The 27,885-nt window shown below is 43.3% G+C and overlaps 1 protein-coding gene across 5 annotated transcripts in view; it reads left to right on the forward strand.

Moving 5' to 3' along the window:
• ADAM12 (ADAM metallopeptidase domain 12) overlaps positions 1–27,885 on the forward strand; it is a 319,646-nt gene that overhangs the window by 179,775 nt on the left and 111,986 nt on the right. For all 5 annotated transcript variants that reach the window (XR_010589306.1, XM_042855394.2, XM_005281905.5 and 2 more), the window contains 2 exons: positions 13,807–13,885; positions 18,720–18,796. Coding sequence is in view for 4 of the 5 variants with exons in the window: in XM_042855394.2 (XP_042711328.2) it covers positions 13,807–13,885; positions 18,720–18,796 (156 nt within the window). In the remaining variant the exon portion in view is untranslated. The remainder of the gene's footprint in view (positions 1–13,806; positions 13,886–18,719; positions 18,797–27,885) is intronic.

Below are 27,885 nucleotides of genomic sequence, written 5' to 3' on the forward strand. Positions count from 1 at the left end.
TGACAAATATCACTTTTCACATTGCCACCCTTACTTCTGCACTGAACAGCAGGTACAGCGTTGCCTTCAGAGCTAGATGCCCGGCCAGCAGCTGCTGTTCTCCACTCTGCCTTCAGAGCTGGAGTGTGGGGTTGTGTGTGTGTAAACAACTACAGAGACACACGAGGAGGACCTGATCAAATAAGTTTGAGAACCACTGGTTTAGACCATTTCTCCAGTTTGTCTAGATCATTTTGAATTTTAATCCTGTCCTCCAAAGCACTTGCAACCCCTCCTAGCTAAGTATCAGCTGCAGACTTTATAAGCGTACGCTCTATGGCATTATCTAAAATATCGATGAAGATATTGAACAGAACCAAACGCAGGACCGATCCCTGCGGGATCCCACTCAATATGCCCTTCCAGCTTGACTGTTAACCACCGATAAATACTTTCTGGGAATGGTTTTCCAATCAGTTGTGCACTCACCTTATAGTAGCTCCATCTAGGCTCTATTTCTCTAGTTTGTTTATGAGATGGCCATGTGAGACAGTACCAAAAGGCTTAGTAAAGTCAAGATTTACCACATCTACCACTTCCCCCCCATCCACAAGTCTTGTTACCCTGTCAAAGAAAGCTATTAGGTTGGTTTGACATGATTTGTTCTTTGAGTGCTTGCTCATGTCAATTTCATTCTAGGTGTGTGTGCGCCCACGTGCACAAACGTTGGAGACTTTTGCCTTAGCAGTATCCGTAGGGTCGGCTGAGGTGCCCCCTTGAGTGCCGCACTCATGCGTTGATATATTAGGCGCCGCCGATCCTACGCCCTCTCAGTTCCTTCTTATCACCCGTGACGGTTGGTCAAAGTGCTTTGTCTTGCTTCTCAAGAGCGTTAGCGGTTCTTACAGTCCATTGTTCTGTCTCCTTTGTATTTAGTTGATAGGTACTTAGTTAGACTATTAAGTTAAGTATTAGAGTAGTAATTTAGTAGTTCAGAGTCCCGGCTGGGACTTCACCTCAGAGCCATTCCCAAGGCTTCAAGCCCTGCTGATCGTGCAGCCAGCTGATGCCCATTAGTGACCCCCACGAGAGCTGTTTGAAGTGTTTGGGGGAGTCCCACAGAAAGGACAAGTGCAGGATCTGCAAAAACTTTTGCCCTCAAATTCAAAAGGAGCAGGATATCCACTTGAGGGCCCTCATCATGGAGGCTGCGCTTCATCCTGCCTTGGAGCCCTCTTGACCGGACTCCACGCCTGGCACTTTGGCATCAGCATGCAGTGCACTACGAACACCAGAATCCTCCTGGCACCGTTCCCCCTCCCCAGTGCCTAAGAAGCGGCTGAAGTTGAAGGGCCCGCCAGCACCGCAGGAAAAAGGGGCTTCAGGCAAAGGACCTGTGTTAGGCCACATGCCCGCCTCAGAGCTACTCGGGGGTACCCGTGCGGTCAGACCCCCTGGCCCAGTCAGGCCCACCTCCGAATCCCGGGAGCAGCAGAGCATCCCCGCCCCTTGTAGGGCCATCTATGCCCGAAGCGGACCCGGTGGCCAAAGATCAAGTAGGCCAGCCAGCACCGCAGATGCCAAGCCATGTGACAGACCCAGCCAAGGCCCCAGCATCTATGGGCAAGCCGGATATGGGACCACTCCCTAATGCAGAAGAGCGTCCCCGATCCCCGGACCACAGGCGCTGGTCCCCATCACTGCGTCCTCGGACCCTGGCACTGCAGCCTTGGCCCCTGGTTAGAAGACGCAGGTCCATGATGCCAAGTTCTCCACCTGCAGGGCACGGGACACCTTAGTCACTACGTCGATTCACATACCCATGATACTGTTGGGCCTCCTGCCAGAGTTCGCCACAGCGCAGATCAGGGGTGGCCAACCTGAGCCTGAGAAGGAGCCAGAATTTACCAATGTACATTGCCAAAGAGCCACAGTAATACGTCAGCAGCCCCTCATCAGCTCTCCCACTGCTCCCAGCGCCTCCCACCCACCAGCAGCCCCACCAGCAGCGCCTTCCCTTCCCTCCCTATCAGCTGTTTTGTGGAGTGCAGGAGGCTCTGGGGGGAGAGGGGGAGGAGCGAGGGCACGGCAGGCTCAGAGGAGAGGGCGGGAAGAGGTGGAGTGGGGGCAGGGTCTGTGGCAGAGCCAGGGGTTGAGCAGTGAGCAACTCTCCCCTCCTCCCCCCGGCACATTGGAAAGTTGGTGCCTGTAGCTCCAGCCCCGGAGTCGGTGCCTATACAAGGAGCAACATATTAACTTCTGAAGAGCCACACGTGGCTCCGGAGCCACAGGTTGGCCACCCCTGGCCTAGGCGGTCTCCCAGACATTGATCCCACCGCCCCCCTCCCCACACACACACACCCAGTGCGGAATCGTTCTCGGTCGCGGCACCGGTCTCCAGCTCCCTGGTACTGCTCTTTGGGCAGGCATTGGTCCTCGCCCTCTCATTACTGGTCGCCGACGATGGTCAGTTGGCAGACTCAGGCATCTACCGCTTGGCCCTGCTCACCAGAAGGGCAATGGTCTGAGTCAGAGGGGGAGTTCAGCCCCTCACCTATAAAAGGCGAATTGCTACCGGTCCATGAGACCGGCATGGCTCCTGCAGCGGCGGCGTGGAGGCAGGGGCAATGGCCCACTCAGTGGCAGTACTGGAACCCATGGGGTGTACCCATTATGCCGATCCCGTACTCCTACCCTTCCTCCCAGGCCACATCAGATAAACTGCCCCCAGCACAGCTAACACTGCAGTTGGAGCATGGTGCCGAATCTGACATGGGAGCATCACAGTGGGCCCCGATGCCCAAGGAGACGTCCCCAGATGAGGAAGGGGAAGCTGCCCCTCCCCCTGTGGCGCAGTCATCTTCGTTGTCTCTGGACGAAGCAGTGGCGGGCCCCTTGCAAACAAGCAGCCCCCCTGTCTCCCCCAACGACTTCAAGGAGCACCAGGCCCTGCTTAAAAGGGTGGATGCCAACCTGAACTTGGAGGTTGAGGAGCTAGTGGAGGAGTCTGATGACCTCTTTAATGTCATACCTCCCTCCACCCCAGCCCGGGTTGCATTGCCCGTCCTAAAATTTGCCTGGGGGTCCTAAAATTTGCTAAGCCTTTGTGGCAGACACATTCTTCCATTCTGCCTACCTCCAAGAAGGCGGAAAAGAAGTGCTATATCATTTTTGGAGCATGGATCAAGAGCAGCCTATGGCCCATGAAGTACAAATAGTGGACAATGGAGTCAAAGCTGTATTGTAATATATTTGCATTTTAGTAAAGCTTTTGATACAGTGTTTTATGAGATCTTATTCTCAAAATTAATTCAGATTGGCTTGGATATGAACACTGCCTGAGAACTGGGACTGAGAACTGCCTACAAGACTGTCGGAAAAAAAGGTGTAAAGAGACAGAACAAAAATAGAGTAGAGAAATGTACTAGGGATGGCTTGGAAAATCTCCCAGACACCAGTTATCTAGAGGACTAGCGACAAGTAGATATGAAGAGGCCCAGCAGCAAGGTCCGAAAGTGATTCCCATCTCCACTGCTCCCCAAGCTGCTGGGAAGGAGGATGGTGGCTAGTCTTTCTATCAGGCTACTCTCCCCAGACATTGCTTGGAATTTCCACATTTCGTATCTAACTACTGGGTCTTTTCATATAAAGTTTAAAACTCTTCCCTCCCACCTCAGCTGCTGGAGAGAGAATTAACTTTCTGCCTCTGCTTATCCCTCCAGGATAAGACTGGTTGGAAATTGCTAATTTTCACAGGCATTTTCAAGAATGTTTCTTTATAAGTATGTATTTAATACAAAATTCAAACAAAAAATGATTTTCAAAAAAACTTTTTTGTCAACATTTTCTGGTTTGGAAAACCTGAACATTTTTATGGGCCCAAAATTTTTGCTCAACACTTCCCCCCTCCCCAAAGGGAGGGACATGTGAACCAAAATTAAAATTTAATTTTAGACAAAAGCCATGTTTTGTTCAGCAGAAAAAAATCAGCCTGCGTGCTCTACTCCATGGTCTGGTGGCTGCTGTGAGAGGGAGGGTCTCTTACTCTCATGCTCTTTGCTTTGAAAGGATGTAGAAAGAGATTACTGCTACTCAGGAGCGCCGCCAGCTTTTTTGCTGCCCTAGGTGGTGGAAGGTCCCGCCCCCGAAATACCACCCTCAACAGAGGCAGCGGAAGGTCCCGCCCCTGAAATACCGCTGACAACCGGGGCAGCCAAAGATCCGGCCGCTGCAGTCACCGCCCCCAAAATGTTAGCGCCCTAGGCGACCGCCTAGGTCGCCTAATGGGTTGCACCGGCCCTGCTGCTACTCTATCCCTGCCTCCAGTACCTTCCTCTCCAAGAATGATTCCATTGTCTGTCCCTGCTGTTGCCACTCATTGCCCAAGTAGCAGTAGTGTGAAATGTGCATGATTCTTGGCACTTCCATATCCTCATGGGAGTATCACTTGGTTAAGTAATGGTTCAGGGAGGACATGATAATGGTCTACACCCATTTGAAGGATGTATGCACCAAAGAGGACAGGAATTATTTAAACTAGTAAAAGGGGTATAACAAGGAGAAATTAAAACAGGAAAAATCTATGCTGAATATCAGGAAACAAATCATGACAGTTACCTCTGCAAAGTGTTGGAGGCTGTATTGCTTGCGACATTTGAAACTGGATGAGGCAAAAATTGTTGCTGTACAACATCTTGCGTTTGCAGAGAGATTTGTCTGTTTGATCTAGTAGATCTGTTCCATCTCTGGCTTCTCTGATTCTATATCTGTTTGACATTCCCAAACTGATGGAAGGATCATTATGACCTTTGGAGATAATGTATTGCTGCTTGGGGAACACAGTGTGGTTTTCTCGTTTTGGAGATAAGAGGCTAAGTTGTGTTGCACTATCATACCTGTTAGTGAGTGGATTGAAAAAAGATCCTGTTTGTGTATCTGAATGCAAGATTAGCATTTTGGAAAAATCAGCAGCTCAAGTTTCTGGGTCATTAGCTTTTTTGTTAATTTAAGTTATGTCCATTATGTACTCTGGGCCTTAGACCAATGGAGGCAGCTGACACTTGAAAGTTTGTAGGCAAATCTGATAGGTAAGTTTAGAACTACCGGTAATTTACAACGGCACTATATTTGACTTAGCTCAGGATAGGCAAAGCTTGTCCTGCCCTGGCCTGAGAAGCTTCCACTTGTTTGTTCAGAGAGACAGAAAAGGAAGAGCTGTTTCATGACACTGTCATTGACTGTGCTGCATTACATAAGCAATTTAACTCAGGAGAAGCACGTTTCTCATCTACAAAGAATTAATCAGGAAGCTCTGGTGTTCCATTAGTTTCTTTCTTTCTTTCTTTTCTCATGTGCCCAGCAAGTAATGCAGTTCCTGATACTATTTATTTCTCTTGTTTCTACTTCTTCGTGCAGTGCAAAAAATTGATAATCATTTGGCACTGTTGAACATTGTGGATTGATGGGGTTTGGAACTTCAGCTGTGGGCATGAACTGAATCAGAGCTCCTGCACTATGATGTATTAATGTTATTTTGATCCATGTTCTTTCTGAATTACATTGATCCAATTAGGTTAAGTAGCTTGCCATCTAAATTGATTTACTTTCCTGTATTAATCTTCTTTGCTATGAGTCAGAAAAGGAAATGTAAATCAATTTAGTGAATTACATCTCTTTCTGAGGGAGGCAATTAAATTACCTAATGGATACATATGTTAAATTTGTTGTTTAATATTAGTGCCATAATGGGAAGTTCAAGCACACCTTTCCTGATTGCTGAACTTGAGTGCTTGTTATACTTATTTTTGATAAGCTTTCAAGAAATGCCCTTACATGACTTAGTCTCTTGATACTCATGCTAAATGTTTATTCTACTATACAGCTTTTAAGGCATTAGATATTTTGAAAGAGGGGATAACAGCTTTGCCTGCCAAAAAATATTGGATACCCTATGGGCTGTTGTATTAAGTTAGATGGAATATATGGTCCAAAGGTGTTAACATAACCCAGGTGCTGTCCAACATTAAACAAGGTTTGGTATAGTGAGACCTTAGCTTGCTTAGTACCATGGTGCAAACACTATTAAAAATCCTTTTAACCTTTTATTAAAAATACAGAAAAGAAGGAGAAGCAGTTAAAGCATTTGAGATGTAAAATATTAAATAAGACTTTCATTTTAACAACATCCCTTGTTCTCTTTCCCTTTAGCTCAAGAGAGTTTTTAGAAGGAAAAAATCCTTTGTTTGACAGTCTTTCAGGTAGCATTAAAGATGGTAATAACTATCCTTTTGGGGCAGTGGTTTTCAACCTTTTTTCATTTGCGGACCCATAAAAACGTTTCAAATGGAGGCACAGACCCCTTTGGAAATCTTAGACATAATTTGCAGAATCCCAGCGGGTCCACGGAACACAGGTTGAAAACCACTGTTCTATGGTACCGACAACCTTTCATGGACCCCTTGGACATAGTTTGCGGACTCCCAAGTTTCTGCGGACCACAGGTTGAAAACCACTGTTTGGGGGAAAAGAGCAGAAGTAGAGATGGACAGGAGCGGTCATTGTTGCTGCTGCTGCTAAAGTCTGATCCCATTTATAATAATATATAATATAATATATGGAGATATACCTATCTCATAGAACTGGAAGGGACCTTGAAAGGTCATTGAGTCCAGCCCTCTGCCTTCACTAGCAGGACCAAGTACTGATTTTGCCCCAGATCCCTAAGTGGCCCCCTCAAGGATTGAACTCACAACCCTGGGTTTAGCAGACCACTGAGTTATCCTTCCCCCCGAAAAATAGAATATCAGGGTTGGAAGGGACCTCAGGAGGTCATCCAGTCCAATCCCCTACTCAAAGGGGGACTAATCCCCAGACAGATTTTTACCCCAGTTCCCTAAATGGGATTAAACTCAAGGATTAAACTCACAATCCTGGGTTTAGCAGGCCACTGCTCAAACCACTGAGCTATACCTCCCCCTAGAAGACAAAACAAAATGAAGAGAGACAAGGTGGGTAAGGAAATATCTTTTATTGGCCAACTTCCGTTGGTAAGAGAGACAAGCTCTGTGATATCCTGAAACCAACACAGCTATAACACTGCATAAAACAAAATGAACACACAAAAAGGGGAGAGAAAAGAACAGCAAAGATAGAAAATGCAACCTCTGTTTCTGGTGTTTGACTTTGACTTGCAACCTTATTGCTAAAAAAAGCACATGGTCTTATCAGCCAGTTTGACACCTGGCAAACTAATACCAGCATTGGGCTGTTTAAGGCATTGCTTTTATTTGCCCCTTTCTGGTCACAGGCTTACAGCAGTGTTGCAAAATATGCAGTCTTGGCTGGCTAAGCTAGACTCTTGTTAAACAGATAGAAATAGGAAAGGGATAGGAAAGAGCAGAAATAAGATGGAGAAGGACAAGGCCACTCATGAGAGAGAGGGGGAAAGGTAAGTTTTACATCCCAGGTGGTATTCAGGTATTAGCAGGAACCAGTACAGGTGGCAAATGTCTTCTTGCTCCCGCCTTCTGGCCCAGTCTGTTCAGAACATCTCTCAGGTTCAGGTTGACAAAGATCCAGGTTCCCAAGAGACAGTGGTGGTGGGTGGTATGATGGTGAAACTCACTCTGGTAAACAATTTTTATCCATATGTCTTTTTAAGGACCCCAAAAGGGAGTGATCAGTGGAGTAGCCCATCCTGTTATTTTCTCATCAATAGACCTAATTTCTGGTACACTAATTTTGGTTCATTAATTTTAATTTTGTTTCTCACACTGTGTGTTTACTAGGCATGATCTTAACACAGTCCTTGAATTATATCAGTAGGCCTTTTATTTTGGGCTAATTTAATTTGTTGTCTCCCTTTTGTACATTTTTCCATTAACTTTTGTTGTTATATGTTATTGTACCATCTTATGAACTTAACACTCACTTTTTATAGTTGAGCTCACAATTAAGGTAAATTTGTAGGCCAAATTTTCACAACAGGGCATGCATTATATAGTCCCCATCCTTTACATCATAAGGAAAATCTGTCTTTCTATCTTAGTATCAATTAATATCCATGTGCCACAGTACATGGCAAAAGGGCAAAAGAGCAAAAGGAGAGGTCTTAAGCAGGGAAATTTCAATTCCTGCTCTAGTAACTAGGCTCAGAGCTACTCAAAAGCATTTTTAATGACTAGTATTATTACTGAAACCCTCTCTCTACTTTTAAAAGTGTATCTTCCTAAGCAGGCCCATAACCTGCACAGGAAATGTGCAGATCTTCAGCTGCTGCTTTAGGAGCAGACCATTTCACCTGATTATCTTCCTTCGGGAAAGTCTGCTGGTGGACTCTATTGCCACAGTATTGTTGCTAACCCTTTACCACTCTTTGGGCTGGTCTACACTTGGAGGGGGATCGATCTAAGATACGCAACTTCAGCTACGAGAATAGCATAGCTGAAGTCGACATATGTTAGATCAACTTTCCTCACGGCGCGGGATTGACGGGCGCGGCTCCCCCGTCGACTCCACTTCCGCCACTCGCCCTGGTGGAGTTCCGGAGACGAGACGCGATAAATCGATCCCTGATAGATCGATTACTACCCACCGATCCGGCGGGTAGTGAAGACGTACCCTTAGACTGTTCAGCCTTACCATTCAAAAAACTTTTTCAGCAGACTGGTATCAGGCTACTGAGCCAAAAGTCTCTGAAGAAAGAAGCCTACCAGGGATTGATAGTAGCACCTTTGGGAGTTTGTTTTGCTTGGTAAACTTTCTTAATTCAAGAGCTAGCACTTTCCAGGAAAGACATAAGAGAAATGAAACCAATGATGCCAGTGAATAAGATCCAGTGGCTGGAAGTTGAAACTAGACAAAGTCAGACTAGAAATAAAAGACACTTTTTTGACAGTGAAGGTAATTAACCATTGGAACAACATGGAAAGTGTTGTGGTGGATTCTCCATCACTGGAAATTATTACATCAAGATGGGATATTTTTTCTAGAAGAAATACTTTAGGTCAACCACAGCTACTGGACTTGAAGCAGGAATTAATTCAAGGAAGTCCAGGGCCCGTGTTAAGTAGGAGGTCAGACTAAGGGCTTATCTACACTTACAGCACCACTGTAGTGCTTAGTAAAGATGCTACCCATGCCAATGGGAGAACTTCGCCCCTCGGTATAGATACACCACCTCCACAAGAGGCAGTAGCTATGTCAATGGGAGAATCCCTCCCATTGACGTAGCACTGTCTACAGCAAGGGTTAGATCGGTAAAACTACGTTGCTCAAAGGTATGGATTTTCCACATGTGATCACAATGGTCCTTTCTTGCATTAAAACCTATTTAGCCTTTCCTGAGCCCTCTCTCGGGGGTGGAATGAATAGAAGTGTAAAGGTCATCCTAGTCATCGTTCCCGTCATTATTATTCTCAAATTTTGATCTCCGTAATGATGATATCAACATCAACCGTCTCCCTCCTCCAGTACCCAAGGAAATGAGCTTTCCTCTCTAGTCTCTTCCTTAAAATTCCCTTATTCAGTCTAGCGCTCCAGCACTGAGTCACGTTCCCTACTTCCATCTCTCACCTCATTAGATCACTAGGTTATTGTGAAACCCCTGGGAATAACAGGGTATGTGCCAAGAGGACTGTTCAATCACTTTGCCTCTCTGTTACATCTCTTACCCTGTCCCATGTCAGTATTTTGTCTATTTAAATAGTAAACCCTCTGGTGCAGGCATCCTGGGTGAAATCCTGGCCCCATTGAAGTCAATGGCAAAACTCTCATAAATTTCAATAGAAACAGGATTTTACTCTTTGTCCTTACATGTCTATAAAGCACAATGCTCACCAGTGTTGCTATATAAATGGTAACACTAATTAATAAAACAGCTGCTCTTTTTCAGAAGCACTGGCAGTAAGGGAAGGTAGATACTTAGGGTAGCCAGGTGTCTGGTATTCTACCGGAATGTCCGGTCAAAAAGGGACCCTGGCGGCTTCAGTCAGCACTGCTGACCAGGCCGTTAAAAGTCTGGTTGGCAGGCTGGCAGGCTCCCGACCTGGCTCCGTGAGGCTCCCGGAAGCGGCAATGTCCCTCTGGCTCCTAGGCGGAGGGACGAGCAGGGGGGCTCCGCGCACTGCTCCCGACCCATGCACCGGTTCCACAGCTCCCATTGGCCAAGAACCACTGCCAATGGGAGTTGCGGGGGAGGCTCCTGCAGATGGAGGCAGTATGCGCCGCGCAGAGCTGCCTTGCTGCACCTCTACCTAGGAGCCAGAGGGACATGTTGCTGCTTCCTGGGAGCCCCCCGAGGTAAGCTCTGCCTGGATTTTGCTCCCCACACCCCCCCTCCCACACTCCTGCCCCAACCCTGAGCCCCCTCTCATACCCAAACTCCTTCCCGGAACCTGCACTCTGCACCCCCTCCCACACCTCTACCCCCTTTCCCAGCCCTGTGCCCCCTCCTGCACCCTGAACCCCTCATTTCTGGTCCCACCCCAGAACCTGCACCCCCAGCCCAGAGCCCATACCCACTCCACACCCCATCCCCCTGCCTCAGCCCAGAGCCCCCTCCCATACTCCGAATCCCTTGTCTCCACGCCCCCAGCCCAGGGCCCCCTCCTGCACCCCAAACCCCTCATCCCTTCCCCCACCCCAGAGCCCACACCCCAACCCCCTACCCCATCCGTGAGCCCCCTCCTGCACCCTGAACCCCTCATTTCTGGCCCCACCCCGGAGCCTGCACCCTCAGCCGGAACCCTCATCCTCTCCTGCACCCAACCCCCTGCCCCAGCCCGGTGAAAATGAGCGAGTGAGTGAGGGTGGGGGAGAGCGAGCGACAGAGGAAGGGGAGATGGAGTGAGCGGGGGACGAGGCCTTGGGAAAGGGGCAGGGCAGGGGCGGGGTAAGGGTGTTCGGGTTTGTGCAATTACAAAGTTGGCAACCTTAACTAAACTTCTTTCTCTTAAATTAGCAGCCATTCCAGAGGCTTCTGAGGCATGGGATAAAGGGCTCTTTAATTGCGGGGTAAACATTTGGGCTCAGGCTAGAGCCCAGGCTCTAGGATCCTGCGAGTTGGGAGGTCTTAAGGACATTAAGAACACCATAATTAAACAGCCCCTTCGCCCAAGCTCCATGTGCCTGAGTCAGCTGGCACTGGCCAGCTGCAGGAGTCTAACTGCAGTGTAGACATACCCTTGGTGTGGTCATAATATCTGCTGCTTTGCTTTTACCCAAATTGCCTCTTGTGCAACCCAGTGAACCACTGAAAAATGTTGCTGGATTTTAACATAAAATATGACTATACAAAGAAAAGTACCACACACATGCTGAAATTTCGGATGAGATCCACAAATAAAGCTTGTGGTACAAGACCTGCTTTCTTTAGTATTACCACATCCTCCTTTTCTCCTCATTTGCTTGATTCCTCCACTTGTCATTTTCTACTGTAATCTAGGTTGTAAGGTCTTTGGAACCAGGATTTTCTTTTTAAAAAATGTTTGTACAGTGCACCCATCTAGTGCAATGGGTCCCTGATCTTGATTGGGCATTTAGGCACTACCATAACACAAGTAATAAAATTATAATAATAATAAATGTTAGTCTACCAGAGATGTTAACGTGTGTGCAAGTTGAAAAAAAATTGTATTAACAGAGATGCAAATATCACCAATTTTGGAAAATATATATTAATTTCAAGAACAATACAGTCCATACTTTGCAATAAAAAGAGATGGACCAGTTTGGACAAATGAACTTCCCAAATGAAAAACACATTTTCGGAAGAAAGCAGAACATTTCAAAACTCTATGCCAAAGATATATTCTGTAATCTGAATTCTCTGGTCCATTGCAGGTGTGCAGATGATACTGCCATTTAGTTTTGATATCATCATCTGTCTGGAGCTTTCATATTTCACTAAAATGTTTGTCAAAACCTCATACACTCACAGATGGTATTTTTTCACCTGTGTTGAGAGCCAATGTAAATATATATTCTTCCTTCTGACCTTGTTAGAAATGCTTTCTAGATGAAAAATTGAAAAACAGATCAATACCTTGACTTGAAGACAGTCCCTGAGCAGAGACTGCACTCAAAAGTAATGCTTCCCCTATTCCCTGGGCTTTCCGCAAGGAGAAACTTTATATACACACACACACACCACACACGCATACATGTGCATGCGCATGCATACACACACACAGACAGCTGTACTTTTTAGAAAACTACAATTATGAACTCCAAAAATCTTTGCCAAGATCTTTGTTCTCGGTGTAGTTTAAAAGAAGGTACAATTAGCATTGAACATTTACACAGTTTGGAAATTCTTTTGCAAAACACCTTAGACCACTTACATTTCCTTGCTGACATTCCTTTGTCCAGGAACCTTTAAGTGCCATGATTATAAATCTTTCTGAGAACTTGAGTCAGAAGTGGAAAGTCTTTTATCAATAACAACTCTTTCTTCAAGAAACTGTGGTATGGGTACCCATAGTAGAACCTTCTGATTTTTTTTTTAATTCTGGGGACAAAAACGTTAATTTTGTGAAGCATCCCTCGCATTTATTGAAAACTAGTCTAATGAACTGCGAGTTTACTGGAGCCAATCTCTCTCTCCTCATCCCAACTGCTTTTCATACACTTTTTTCTTGAAAAGTGAACTGCCCAAATAGCTGTTATGTTCCTTTATACCCATTTTACATTAGAATTTTTTTAAGGATAAAACCTTATCCTTGGGGAATCTCTGATGGCAGGAGCTGAATGCTGTTAGAAAGTAGATGTCCCTGAATTTCAAAGACATCTGATATTGCCCTTGCACTACAGTAGCAATGGTCAGTGATGCTAAGCGTAATATGGTGAATTGCTGTATAAATCACAAGATGCTTCAGTTGTGACATTCTGGAATGTAACAAAAATTAAATGGGCACCGACAGATCCCAGGAGGTACAAACATATAATCCTCTTCCCTGAACTGCTTGAAACATTTGAAGTTTTAAGGTTTGTGCTCCTTGAACTTGTGGGGTAAAATTTTCAGAAGAACTCGTCATTGGCCTGTTTCTGCTCCCATTGAATCCAATGGGAGTACCACTGACTTTTCAGAGAGCAGAATTACACTAGAGCTGAGCATTCTTGATGATATTCCAGTGACCTCATTTCTCCCACCTCCCTGTTACCCAAATTGCTCACACGGCCCTAATTAAATACACCAGTCCAATAAATCCATGGTATGTTTTCAAAACCCATGTTTTACATTTTTGTGAGCATGTAAATGTGGCAGCAGTGGCTAGCCATTTGCTGATGTACACAGTGCATTAGATAGCAAAGGGCTGGATAGAATGTGGGACACATTACCTTTTTTCCAATATGTGTCATTTTTTCAGCATCTTTACCATGACTGAATTACTTTTAAAATATTCCAAATGTCTAGATTTCCAGTTTGATTGGAAAGATACTAAAAATGACATGAGGGATTCAATATTGAGCTGTGCTTATTTTTAATCTTCATTTGGAGGAAAGGACATCTGGCAGCTTCTAGTCAATTTCAGTCAGAATAAAGACTTATTATTAATCAGGGAACTTTTTAAGTTCCAGCCTACTAACCTACTAGATTTCTTTGATGTTTCGAGTGATTTCCAGACACATTTTTTTCCTAATCTTGTGCACAGTTCTGCACTAATTCATGCTCTAGTCACAGTGACCTATTATGAGGCTTTCTGTTTCCATGCTTGTTAATTTTAAACTTCTTATTCTATCGCAGATGGAACCATGGAAGAACAAATGTCATGATTATTTGATCTTAATATTACAGATGTGTCTTTTTGTTTTCTTTTGTTTTTTCAGAGGCCTCTTAGCTGATAGCTTCACAGAAACACACTATATGAAAGATGGCACTGATGTCATTCTCACACGCAATTACACGGTAAGGTTTGTGTCTTGGGAAATAGATGATGCTTCATCATTAAAACACCATGTGAGTGCTGCCAGGATGGGAGAGTGAAATAAAATAGCTAGCCGAATATTGTTTTTAGATTGTTGCCTTTGGCAACTGCTTGTCCCTATGTACCTAAGCAAGAATTTTGAGGGGGAAATTTTCAAAGTGAGGCTTGGGGAGTTTCACCATTGACTGTCATTGAAGCCTATAAGATTTTTGCTGTTAAAGCCTTATGCAGCTCTTTGAAAATGCACTTGTTAGAGTTTTCTAGTAGGCCACAAACAGCCATTGTTGCACAGATAAGGAGTAAAGGCCTGATTCAATTAAAAGAAAGCCTTAAAAAGCTGGCTTCCGCAGGGCAGTGTCGAAGGTTGCATCCGAAGAAGTGAGGTTTTAACTCACGAAAGCTTATGCCCAAATAAATCTGTTAGTCTTTAAGGTGCCACCAGACTCCTTGTTGTTTTTGTAGATACAGACTAACACGGCTACCCCCTGATACTTGAAGGTCACATAAAGGCATTCCAAGGTCTGTGTGGGTTTCCACAATGCAAAAGCAAGATGTATCTTTTATTTTTTGTTTTTATTAAATCAGGCCTTAAGATATTTTTATAAAAAATATCTGGCTAACATGCTCTTCATTAAAATGAGCACAAAATGCCTTTTTTCTTTTAAAAATGCTTTTTATAAATAAAGTACTGTTTTAAGTCACTCACATTTTTGTCCTCTGACGGCAAATATGAATTCCTTAATTAAAAACAGTGCAGCGATTGATTTTAATTATTACGTTTATCTTTTATCTGGCTTAGTAGATCCAGCTCGGATGGAATATTTCTTTTATTTATTTATTTACGTACTTACTTACTTACTGTATCAGTAGAAGCATCTCATTCCATGTTATCTGTAATGAGTCTTGCAGATGACAACAGGGGAAGTATTTTCACTCACATCTTTTTAATGCTAAGAAATATCTTCATTATGAAAAGCCAGTCATGTCCAGACTAAAGCAATCATTTTTGAAAGTTATCAGCCGCTTTCTGTGAGCATGCGTGTGGTGGTTATATCTTATTGCAATGGAAAATGGCTCATCACTTCTTTTGGAAGATTGTATAATATCAATAGTTATCCCATGGGCTCACTTTATAAAAGGAGGGATGTATAGTCTGTGCTGTAAGTAAGCAGCAAAAAAGCAACTAGATGAAAAATTTCAAAATGGTTTTAAAATTCATAATATTCAAATGAGGAAAGAATATACAACTTTTTGTGGTTCACTATTGAAGCAAACTAATCTCAGCTATGTGTATTGCTGACTGTAGAAAGTTTCCTCTTTACAAATACATTTGAAAGAAAAGTTTTAAGTAGGCAATGTACTTTGGTACAACGATGATGGCAGAAAGACCCCAAATAAATTGTACAGTTTGCTACCTAATATAGTTTGAAGAGACCAGTACAACACATTTTTGATCAAGAGCAACTGCAATATTTTTTAAAAGAAATGTCTTCCTGAGGTTCTATAATTTGATTTTACATCTTTTTTCATTTAGTATTCCTAAAATACCTGTATGGTGCACTCTAAACTAAATCAAGTTACTGATTTATAGTTACCCGGCTGTGGAAATGAAATCAGGTTTTGGTCATTGTGCTATTTGCAGTCCTAAGGGCATGGCTACACTTGCAGATGTAGAGCGCTTTGAGTTAAACCAGCCTTCGTAGAGCGCAGTAGGGAACGCGCTGTAATCTGTCCACACTGACAGCTGACAGCACACTGGCGAGGACACATTAGCAGCTCTTGCAATGGCCACAGAGAACAGTGCATTGTGGTAGCTATCCCAGCATGCAAGTAGCTGCAATATGCTTTTCAAGAGGGGGGTGGGGTGGAGTGTGACACGGAGCGTGTTGTGTATGGGTTTTTGGGGGGCTGAGAGCATGTCAGCATGCTGTCTTGTAAGTTCAGACAGCAGCAGACCTCCTCCCCCGCCCCCACACACAGCATTCCACAATAATGGTTGCTTTGTCTCGGAGCAGATAAGCATGCTGGCTGTCAGAAACGGAGCTTTCAAAGGGCATATCCAAAACAATGACAAGACTGGCACTAGACTTAAGGGGATTATGGGACATTTCCAGAGGCTGATCAGAGCGCAGTAATGCAACATCTCGTTCACACTGACGCTGGGCGCTCTGGTGGGGGCGCATCAAATGTTATTCTACTCGCTGAGGTGGAGTACCAGGAGTGCTCTAGCCGTGGAGTCAGAGCGCCCTACGTGCCTTGCCAATGTAGACGGGTAGTGAGCTAGTGTGCCCGGGGCTCCTTTAATGCGCTGTAACTCGCAAGTGTAGCCAAGCTCTAACTCTAAGCATCTGCTTGGTGCAGACGTTACTGTTGTATTCTCTTCACATTTAGACTATATACTAAATAGCTCCCCCAAAATCTTTCATTCTGAAAGTTAATCACGGCTCTAGTAGTTAATGGGCTGCAGTAAAGCCAGAGCACAGCTTTAAATACAACAAATCAGCTCACTGTAGTAACGATTCATTTTGGGGGGGATTATCTACTTCATTCAGTAATTTAAAACCGCAAAAGTCTTTTTTTGGTAGGTGAAAAATACTGTAACTCAACTGAGTTACTGAGCTAGAAATCAATTTTCCACTAATCCAATCACAGGATATGATCTGATAGATTTACCATTTTCAATATTGAACTTAAAGGAACCTTACCTTCTTGTAACATGTGGATCTTGAAGTTATGAAAATGAATAGACGAGTTCAAAGTTAATGAAATATCTAGTTGTGTGTCTGGAGTGGGAAGGAATAAGAACCTTTTCTATAATACATTCTTCGATAATGTCAGGTGCAGTCTGTATCAGCCTAGGAATCATCATCCCCGTCCTCTTTCACCAGACACTTTCACAGACCAGGCAAGTCTACACTTAAAACACTGCATCAGCGCAGTTGCATCAGTGCAGCTGTGCTGCTGTAGCACTTTAATGAAGATGGTCTAAGCCAATGGGAAAGAGCTCTCCCATCAGTGCACTTAATCTATTTCCCCAAGTAGCTATGTTGATGGGAGAAACTCTCCTGCTGACATAGAGCTATCTACACAGTGAGTTAGGTCAGTATAACTACGCCACTCAGGGGTGTGAAAAATCCACACCCCTGAGTGTGACATAGCTATACCAATATCGGTCTGTAGTGTAAACCAGGAGTTTGCTACATACACTGAGAGCACACAGATATCTGGCTTCCATGAGCAGGACCAGTTATAAATCGTGCTCCTGCCTCAGACTCCAGACTACTAACTCTTATGACTTTTAGTGGATGTTTATGTAACCAGGCTGTCTCAATGTCATTGAGGTTTTTCTCCAGTTAAGGATTGGATGAGTTTAATTGATCATTGTCTTTAAAGCAGAAATATTATGGCCATGCCTAACAGCCGCATGTCCTTAGCTGTGAGTGAAGCAAACCTCTAGAGAGAATTCAATGTGTGGAATTGCTCCTCTTGTTTGTGATTTTCTTTCTCATCAGAGCGTTACTAGCACTTTACTGAGGCAGATAATGAAGACACACTAACAATAAGTCACTGACACACCATTTTTCTCATTGCTTTAACTAAATTGCAATGGCAAACCATGTAAATTCAATTCAGATTATAACCCACTTTTCTGTATTTTGTTACATTCTCATGTTAAAAAATGCTGCAAATAAACATTTTCTTATGAGATAACCTAATTTGCTTAGGATTCATATCTGAGCTATTCCTTCTTACCCTGGTCTTTTTCTAGGTTATTGCTTTCTTTAAGAAATCAAGGTGGGCTTTAGAAGTGTGCTGTGTGCAGCTGTGTAATTGAAAACCATTCCCTGACACTGAAAAGGTTAATTAATGCAGCTAGATGTGAATGAACCAAGTAATAAAAAGGCATAGTGAGATGACTGTCAGTTGAAACATAAGTGATAACTTTCCTTTGCACTAATAAGATAGCAACCTTTTACAAGAGTATTTTCAGCTTCCTGATAGCATTTAAAGGAGCTGTGAAAAAAAGAAATGCTGAACGTGACACAATCATTACTTTCCAGCCAGTCACATAATTGCAGATGTAGTATAACCTTTAGTCAACAATAAAATTAATTTTGATTGCAGCGAGATATGTATCTTTATTGAGTCAGTATCTGTCTTGTGGTTGCCTTTTGCAAGCAGTTGGATTATTAAAGAAATACAATAACCCAGCCATAAAATGCCTTTCAAAATAGAAGACCCTCTTATTTTTGTTTGTTCCTAATAATGTGCAGCTACCCAGCTAGTTAATTTAATAAAATGCTTCCCTTCAAACCCACTTTTCATTTGCCATGTGAGTTTCTCAAGCCATAGATTTGAGACTAGATTTAATACATCTCACGGTATGCTTAATTACCCCCTATGAATTTACATCCTATTACTAAAGAAAATTTACATCTAAGCAAAATGTTGATGTCAATGAGATTTGTTCCGCTGCTTAATGTTATAAAATGCCCCATATCATAGCTTTCAGATAACATAATCAAGGAGAAAAAACGTGTCATATTTTAAATACACTGTTGATTGTCTTTTAGCAATTAGGGATGCCACAGGTACTTGTGTGGACTCCTTTGGTCCAACATTAAACATTGAGAATGCTCTTTACAATATTTCATGGAAGCAGAAAGATTGCTATCAGTGGGATACTGGATGCTGTCTCCTGAAATCAAACAAGGTTTTTAGCTAGAAAGGAAGGGAGAACCTTATAAAAACAAGGCACTGAATAGAATTTATGATTACCTAAATGTTTCCCCCTTCCTTCCTTTTTGCAATTAGGGTCACTGCTATTACCATGGTACTGTGCAAGGGTATCCTGATTCTGCAGTCAGTCTCAGTACCTGCTCTGGACTCAGGTAAGTAAGCTTTCCAAAGACATCTTGGACATCTAAAAACACATATAATGACTGCAATCAAAACACATATAATGACTGCTTCAAGGCTTCAGTTGGTTGCCTGCAGGGGTCAGGAAGGATTTCTCTCCCCCTCCCCCCCGCAATAAATAATTAGCTAGATGTATTCTGGGTTGATGTTTTTTCCATCTTCCTCTGAAATACAAAAGCTTGGCCAAACCTGGAGTTGCGACACCAGACAGGGTGGACCAGTGTTCTGAGGCGGTATGGAAAAGCCTCTTTCTAGAGCAGTGGTTCCCAAACTTGTTCCGCCGCTTGTGCAGGGAAAGCCCCTGGCAGGGACGTACTGGCTTCCAGCAGCTCCCATTGGCTTGGAGCAGTGAACCGTGGCCAGTGGGAGCCGCGATCGGCCGAATCTGTGGACGTGGCAGGTAAACAAACTGGCCCGGCCCGCCAAGGGCTTTCCCTGCACAAGCGGTGGAACAAGTTTGGGAACCACTGCTCTAGACGCTTGATTGGTGTGTCTTGCTCAGGGTCATACTACTCTCTAGATTTGGGGTAAGGAATTTTCTTCCAGATCACATTTGGAGGGACCTTGGAGTTTGCACACAGCCCCTGTTCTAATTCTCCTCCAGTCGGCGCCGCAAGCCTGGGAGGGGAGGAGAATTAGAGCGGCGCTGGCATGCTCAGTGGAGGTGAGCTGGGGCAGGCTCCCTGGGCGGGGTTAGCTGCCGGAGGGGGAGGGGAGGCTCCCCAGGCGGAGTTGGTGGCGGGCGGGGTTAGCTGCCATGGAGGGGGGCTCCCCGGGTGGGGTTAGCTGCAGGGGGGGAGGGTAACTGCTGGGGGGGGCTCCCCGAGCGGGGGGGGTGGCGGGCTCCCCAGGTGGCGGGCTGGGTTAGCTGCTGTGGCGGGCGGGGTTAGCTGCTGCGGGGGGAAGGGGTTAGCTGGGTGGGGGGGTGGCATAAGGTGGAAGTTTCACTTAGGGCGCGAAACTTCCTTGCACCGGCCCTGATCACAGACATTTCCTTGTTAGGATGGGGCACCCATCTAGATGAGAGGGACATGGAAAATGGAGACTTTACAAATGAATTTCAGGCTGCATGTTATGAGTTAACAAACACCCCTCCTCCCTAAGGTCTGAGAGCCCACTCTACTAGGGCCAAGACCCCATCAGTAGCCTCACTTTGGGATGTTCCTCTCATTGAAAACTATAAGGCAGCAATGTGGGGTTCTGTCCATACCTGCAATAGACATTACACTCTGGTGCAAGCTTCTCCAGCTGATGCATCTTTCAGCACAGCAGTACTCCAGTCATTGGTACCACAAAGATTCTCGCATCTTCTTCCTCAATTAATACTGCTTGTCAGTCACCCAGAGTGGAAAACACATAGGGACCATTACTTGAAGGAGAAAGAAGGGTTGCTTATAGTGTATGGTAACTGGAGTTCTTTGAGATGTGTGGTCCCTATCTGTATTCCACTATCTGCCCTCCTTCCCCTTTGCTTCTGATCCTTGATGCATGGTTCATGGTAGAGAAGGAATTGAAGACGCAGTTGGTCCACACCGCCCTTTATACCCTTGGTTCGGCACATGAGGAGGAGGAGGAGGGTGTAGGAACAGACCAACCGACACTGCTAGCAAAAAACTTCTGAACTCAGGCGCGTAGAGGTGAGGCACACCCAAAGTGCAATACAGATAGGGACCACACATGTTGAAGTACTTTAGTTACTGTAAAAAGTAAATAACTTTTTTTTCTTATTATACCTTTCTCCACTAAATTAAAAATCCATTTTAAACCCAGTATTTTCTCCCCATGAAGCACTTATGCACTAATCAAGTCACCTTTCACTCTTCTTTTTGATAAGGTAAACAGGTTAAGTCTCTCACTGTAAGGCATTTTCTCTAGCCCATGAATAATTTTTTCAGCCCTTTCTCCAATTTTCAAACATCCTTCTAAAAATACAGATACCAGAACTATACACAGTATTCCAGTATCAGTCTCATCCAGAGAGCTGGCTGAAATTTGGAATTTCCAGTTTATGAGAAATGTTGATTTTTTGAAATTTGGTTTTGGTCCAGTTTGGATTGAAACCAATTTTTTTGAAATTTCTTGTTCCTAGAAAACCTGAAAAAACTTCATTTCAGAAATACAGCCACATGGTGTTTCCTAAACAAAATATGCTCCCTGGACCAGAAGCTGCTGATTGAATTGGCATACTTGTAAGGGGAAATGGACAAGAATTTCAGTTTGTCCATAGTTGCTGGGATTCCCAAGTCTGCGACTCTAGTGCAGACTTGCGCTTGGAGCAGAAAGTGGTGAGGTTTGTGATGCTCCTTTGTTCCGGGGTGCGGGGAGCCTTTGTCCCAGAGCTTTAGATGATTTTGTTAGATATCCTGGGCCCAGACCATGGAGTGCTTTAAAGATAAGGACCTAGACCTTGAACTTGATTCAAAATTTTCTGGGAATCCAGTGTAGAGAGTGGGTTCTCCATTGACAGCTATGTTTTGAGATCTGTCAGTTAGTCAGTTCTTAAGCCATTTAATGTGTGCTTTATCAGTGTTGTACAGTGCTACGTTTTTAATCAGAATGTTATGCAGTACTAAGTCAAAAACCTTACAAACGTATGATACTACATCTACACAGTTACTTCTATCAACCAAACTTGTAATGTCCTCAAATAACAAAGTCAGGTTTGTTTGACAAAAACTACTTTCCATAAATGCATGGTGACTGGCATTGATTATATTCCTGCCCTTAATTCTTTATTAATGAGGAATGCATATTCCCTACAGCTGCTCAAGGGGGACATCAACAGGCTAGTAGAATTTTGGGGATTCCCGTTTTCGCATGGCAGTTGTGCCCAGGTGATGCTATATTTTATTCTGACAGTACACTGGTTGGCATATCTATCAGACTGTGACAGAACCTGGTTGCCTTCCAGTCCTTGTTTAGCTGTGGAGTCCTCAAACGTGTCGCTCCGTGGTAGTGAGCAATGGTATACACTAGCAATGACAGAACTGCTGTGCAGCGGCTAACTCCTACAGCTTCCAACAGCCCAGTAGTTCTGAGAATTTGCTTCCTAATGTGACTATGAAGCTCAATAAATTGTGGTGGTGAAAGATATGACACGTAGCAAGTAGTTTAGATGCTAATGTTAACACACACCAAAAAAAAAAAAAAGAGTGAGAGAGAGACACAATGTCAAGAAAAAAATTAAATTAACCAATTTAATAATTTCTCAGGCAACTTTCAGAAAGGCACTGACTGATGGTAGTTTTTAAATACACCATAGACATAGTTCAGGAACCAATTACCCTTCCTAGTTGGTCAATCACAGAGTGATATTTACTCACAGAGCAGTTCCAAATCACAGTAATTAACTGTAAATTGGCTCTTGTGTTCTCCCTGGAAAACCAGTTTTCCTGTCAAATTTCCAGCTGTCTCAGACTTTTCTGAGTTTGTTTAATTTATCTACAAACAGCATGACTATTTGAGCCTTTCCCTCCTCTGTTTTGCATTCCGTATGGTGGTGGTATTTTCAAGGCTTTTATATTATAGCCTTGGAGATAATAGGAGCAGAGGAAGAATAATTTGTTACCAAAATTCTTATCCTTATTAAAAGGGCAACCTTGGCCATAGTTAGTAGGAGTCCACTGTTGTCTACCTGCAAGAAAACATTTTTAAAGGTGCTTTTCCATCTATCTGGCATCTCCACTAAATTTTATTCTAGTTAACCTATTATGTTTGTGGTATTTTAGACAGCATTAGTCAAATATAAGCCATTCTCATGGCAGATAAAAAATAATTTAGTGCCCCTTAAATATTTTAAAGAATTGCATGATTACAGTGAAAGCAGTGCTAAGTGGTCTACCGCAGCTAGGAAAAATTTGCCGTTTGTGCATAAAATAAAAGATAGCATTAGTCCTGCACCCCAGAGCTATTTACAAAGACAAAAGCTAACAAGAAGAGCAGTTCGACTGCACGTTAAATGTGGTTTCTCTCTTTTCTCTGATTCATTCTCTCTTTCACTTTTGGTGAATTTTGTGCTCACAGCTGAATGACAAGCCTAGTCCTCTCTTTGGATCCGGTCATTGTTACCCAGCTCCTTACGCAGTCATTTATATCAGTGCAAAGTGGATGTAAAGCCTTATCCAGTCAGAATAGAAACATTTTTCACTCAAATTGCACTGGTGCAAGTAACTGCATACAGGGCAGGTTGGTGATAAACTGGGCCCCTTATTGGTGTAGCATCTTCTTTGCCAGGGCAGGCTTTCCTATTTCTCTGCTAATGTGGTTCAACCTTAGCATGAGGGGAGAGCATCTAGGTTGAGGATATATCTCAATATCCATTTAACTGCTGCATTCTCTGTTGGGACTGGGCATACGAGTGCCCATGAGTGATAGCAGTTTTGTGATAGGAACACCTGTTGAGTTAGACCCCAAAACTCATTTCACAGCCTGGTAACAGATAATAATTACTTTGTCAGTATCTGAGCTTGAACAGAAACATACAGTTGAAAGGCTACATATTGCAATATCAGTTCCCTGAACCATCTACTTCCCCTCATTAAGATAAGTTAGGAATAAAAGGCCGGATGATGCAAAATGCTAAAGGCCTGCTGTGAAGTCCTAAGTGCGCGGAGTACCTCACAGGTTTGGTCCCACCGTTCACATAATACCTCTCTCACAAAAACATTTTTAATAATCTCTTTTGTCAGAAACATTAAAATGCATATTATTAGTATGAATGTTTTACTAGTATGCAGAAAAAATAGTTTAAAATAGTGCAGGAAATTCAGAGCTAAAGCAACCACTTGGTCCTTAACACATTCCATCGTGCCTGAGTATTGTAGAAATTAATGACTAATGTATAACATTACAAAGCTAACATGCTGCAGTTTCCTCATTTATGTTGCTTTTCCCTCCAGGGCTCTGTTTTGATCTGATCTAGTCCCAGGAATCCTAGCTCCACACGGAATTTCACACGAAAGTATTGTGATGCAGTCATGGGCTAAAGATGGAAGCCTTGCCTAGTGCTCCTAGATTCTGTTTCTGGCTCTGCCACACAGTTGCGCAAATTTGGACGAGTCACTTCTGTGCCTCAGTTTTTCCATCTGTAAAATGTAGATAATAATTCTTACTCTCCCATGAGTGTTGCATGAGCCTTAAAGTTGAAGCACCATGAGATCCCTTGATGAAAGGAAGCGCAAACTATTATAATTATTTCATTTAAATTTCAGGATGCCGTCATCTTTCCATCTGAAACTAGCAGTCCATCTTGGACACCTTTCCATCTATACAGGAGAAACACACGTGCCTTTCCCATAGACCAAGATAATGCATGAAAAGGCATGAAACTGACCCAAAAGAGAAGGTTACACATTTCAGAAAGCGGTGAAGCTTCTATATACAATGCAGCCACGTGGCTAAGCATTTAAGACAAATTATTAGCTTATATATGGCATTTGATTGCCTATCCTGTGTTGCATAAGGAATAGAGTGAAATCTGAACATTTGAAAAGCACATGTCTCTCATGCAAGTGGAGGGGGGTTTGATGTAGAGATAACTGAATCACATAGAGATAGAAAGAAGACTCAGTTTTCTTCTACACACACGCTTTCATATTCCCACTATAATACTTTCTCTCAGACATAACATTAGAATGTCTTGCTTCACTTAGGACTTCAATGGCATAAAGAGAGTTAGATTGACACTGATAGCTACCTAAAATGCAGGTTATGGGAGAGTGTAATCATGCCATTGTCTGCATGCTGCTTAACTTCTTTTGTGGAGGAGGAGTTGAGTGGCAGGAGAGAGGCTGTATATATTGAATGCATGAAATAGGAACGATGGATAATCAGTGCTTCCAGCACTTCCATCCGGAAAAGAAAACCAATTAGATTTTTCAGACTACTTGGGAGGTGATGGTTTGGATGAGGCAAGGTCATTTTGCCATCCTATAGAAAGTACTCTTCTTTCTTTCCCAGGAAAAGAGGCCCTCCAGTTTAGTAGCGAATACGTGAGTCTTCTGGGCATGATTTTCAGCCTCCACATGTGCTTGTACAACCTTAAAGTAGTAATATATATCTGCTAATCCTTTTGCATGCAGGGTATAGAATATACACACACAAAACCTATTCGTCTGAAGAAGATTTGCATGCACAAACCCCTTTACCTGAATGCACAGGTGCAAGTGCTAGAAAAGTGCATATGCAGGTACATGTGCATACACTAGAGGAAGCCAGGTTGAGATCTCACTGATCAGCAGATCCTAGGTGGGATTTTAAAAAGTGCCTCAGTGATGTAGGAGCATGTCTCGTTGAGAGTCCGTGGAACTTTTGCTCCTATGTTTCTTATGTACTTTGAAAATCTTACCCCATGTGCCCAGGTGCAGCATATTTGCTAAATAATAAGCACAACAGAGTCATACATACATGAAATTTTTAGTCACTGCACAACAACAAATAGAAAGTAAAATCATTTCTGTAGGTCCTACGGTATTTAAAAGAGCCTCCTTATCAACCCCAAATCTGGGGCCAAGTTTGACTTCAGTGTCTCTTTACTGTTTCCCTATATTATTTATTATATAGTGCTACAAAATAACACAGTAAAATGGCATTGATATTAACTGCCCTCTCTTTTCTTCCTCTAGTTCCTTAGCTATCTTCCCTGGTCTGTCTTGCCATTCTAATGGTAAAGCTCGCTCATAACACTTTCTCTGATAACACAGTTACTGTACCTTGACTCCCAAGTACAGGACATTAAATTCTATTATCACTCTGTGTAACTCCATCCTTGAATTCTGAGCACCAGGATTTCAGACCAATAAGCAGTGACACTGGATAAATCTGATTTGCAATGTGAAAGGATTAACCTGCCTAACTATGTGTTACAGTAGTCTCTGGACATGGTACTGTACTATGGAATAGATTTTCAGATTGATGAAGGACATTTTGCTAGCATAAAGCAGGTTCACGGGAATATGGGGTGTATCTAAATGAGAACTCGCTTATTATGCTTTAGTACCTGAAAACAACACAGCCATTGTTTTAGTGGTCACTTTGAATTTCTCTCTGTTGTTGATTTGAGTCAGAGCTTTAAGTTCTGATGTATGTAATAATAAGCTCCTATATTGTGCTTTTCATCAGTAGAACTTATAGCTCTGTACAAAGGAGGGAAATTTCATTACTTCAGTGAGGCACAGAGAGATGAAGTGAATTACCTAGGCTCGTCCAGCAGGCTGGTGGTAGAACCTGGAATAGAGAACTATGGTCTCTTGAGTCCCAGTCCTGTGCTACATCCAGTAGGCCATACTGTTACAAAGAGGAAGGAAGTAATGCTCTTAAGGCAATGTAGGTCAAATCTTGGACTATTTACTCAGGCAAAATTCTCACTGAAGTCAATATAATGTAGATTGGACTCCACATTTGGAAAATTAGTACATATCAACACAATAAAGGCTACATTTCTTATTCCTTTCAGACGGCCTTCATTTCATGCTCATCCAAAACTTGAGCGAACTCCACATTTGCGCAATTGCACATACACGCTGTGTAATTGTCTGCACACTTACCTGATTGGCTTGCACTCCTGAGGGTTCACAGTGCTCATAAAATGGAGGCTGGCAGAACATTTTCCCTTACAAGTATAACTGAAAAGGAGCTGAATCCATTTTAGAAGACTCTTTCCAGCTGAGCTTGTCTGCAGAGTTATGAACCTTTGAGAACAGGTACACAGAGGAGATACAGAGAGACATTAACTAATGGCAGTGCAATTTCCAGAACCAGGATGATGTGTGGGCATGGGGGATAGGCAATGAGCATGAACTACTGAAGCTACAATATTCATAATTAGTTAAGTTCACCTCTGAGCAGAGGGGCAGCATGAGATCTTCTCAATACTTAACTCCCTAGACTTAAGGGGCACTTCACTGATACATAGGCCTTGCATTGAGCCTCTGTATAGGGGTGAATTTCACCCAAAATGAATACACAATATACACAGCTGAGACAGTCTTCTATTTCAGTACATTTCTCATGTACTAAGGCAAATTAAATATACATTCTTCTCCCAATGGTAATAGGGTTTTTTATTGTTTTTATTTAGAAAGGAGAATAACTTTGAGCTTCATTAAAACCAAATGTTTAATTGCATTCATGGGTATCAGATTTATTGATTTACTTAACTCTCCACTTGCAATGCAGCAGAATAATATATCATAGCTTCGGATAATGCTGCCCTAGCCAAGTTTTCCTTTAGTATCACAATTTCTCAGACAAGTATGCATCAATGGTTTATATTGGCAGGGCCCACTCTTCTGCTGACAGGCTGGAAAAGAAAAATCCCGTTTGTATTTTAAGATTTCCAAAAGCCTGTTGATTTATGAAATATTACTGGCTTTGCATTAGGTTTTGTTTTTTAAAAAAAGGAAGGGGGAATGGAATAGACCATTTCATTTTGTCATGTATTAAATAAGTGGAGTTATTCCCTCTAATTACACTTCCCCTCAGGAGGTTCTTGGCAAGTTAACCAGCAATTAATAACTACATTTGTTATTTTATGTTTTAAGTTTCCTTTCAGTGGGATGGAGAGAGAATTCCACGTTGTGTTCGCTCCCACTCCACAGGGGAGGGGGATCTGCCCATACTGAGGAGGGATCAATCCTCTGGAGCCTTGTTTGCCTTGTCAATGCAGTAGTGAAGGCTAACGGGGCTCAAATTGCTGCTATTTGTGGATGTGAGCAAGGGATTGTTTCTCTTGTGGGCAGGAGAATAGGAAGGAGTTAACTACGGGGCCAAGGAACCCCTTCTTAACTGTAGGAAGGAGTGGGAGTATGGAGGTTACTGAGCAGGAAGATGAAATGGAGAAAGTGTGATGGGGCTTTTAGGACAGAGATAGGAGGAGGAGGTGAGGATATGAGAGAGAGAATGTACCCCCTGTGACAGATGCTAGTCATGTCATTTAATGCAATACCGGAAGGTGCTCTGGTACTATGGTGACGAGGGGCTCCTAATTTTGCTTCTGTCACTCAGCTATTCAAGAGGGAGTCTTTTCGGAAGGCAAACTCCTTCACACCAAGTACAGCTTCTT

The sequence above is a fragment of the Chrysemys picta genome, chromosome 7 (genome assembly GCF_011386835.1).
Source record: "Chrysemys picta bellii isolate R12L10 chromosome 7, ASM1138683v2, whole genome shotgun sequence".
Classification (NCBI taxonomy): domain Eukaryota; kingdom Metazoa; phylum Chordata; order Testudines; family Emydidae; genus Chrysemys; species Chrysemys picta.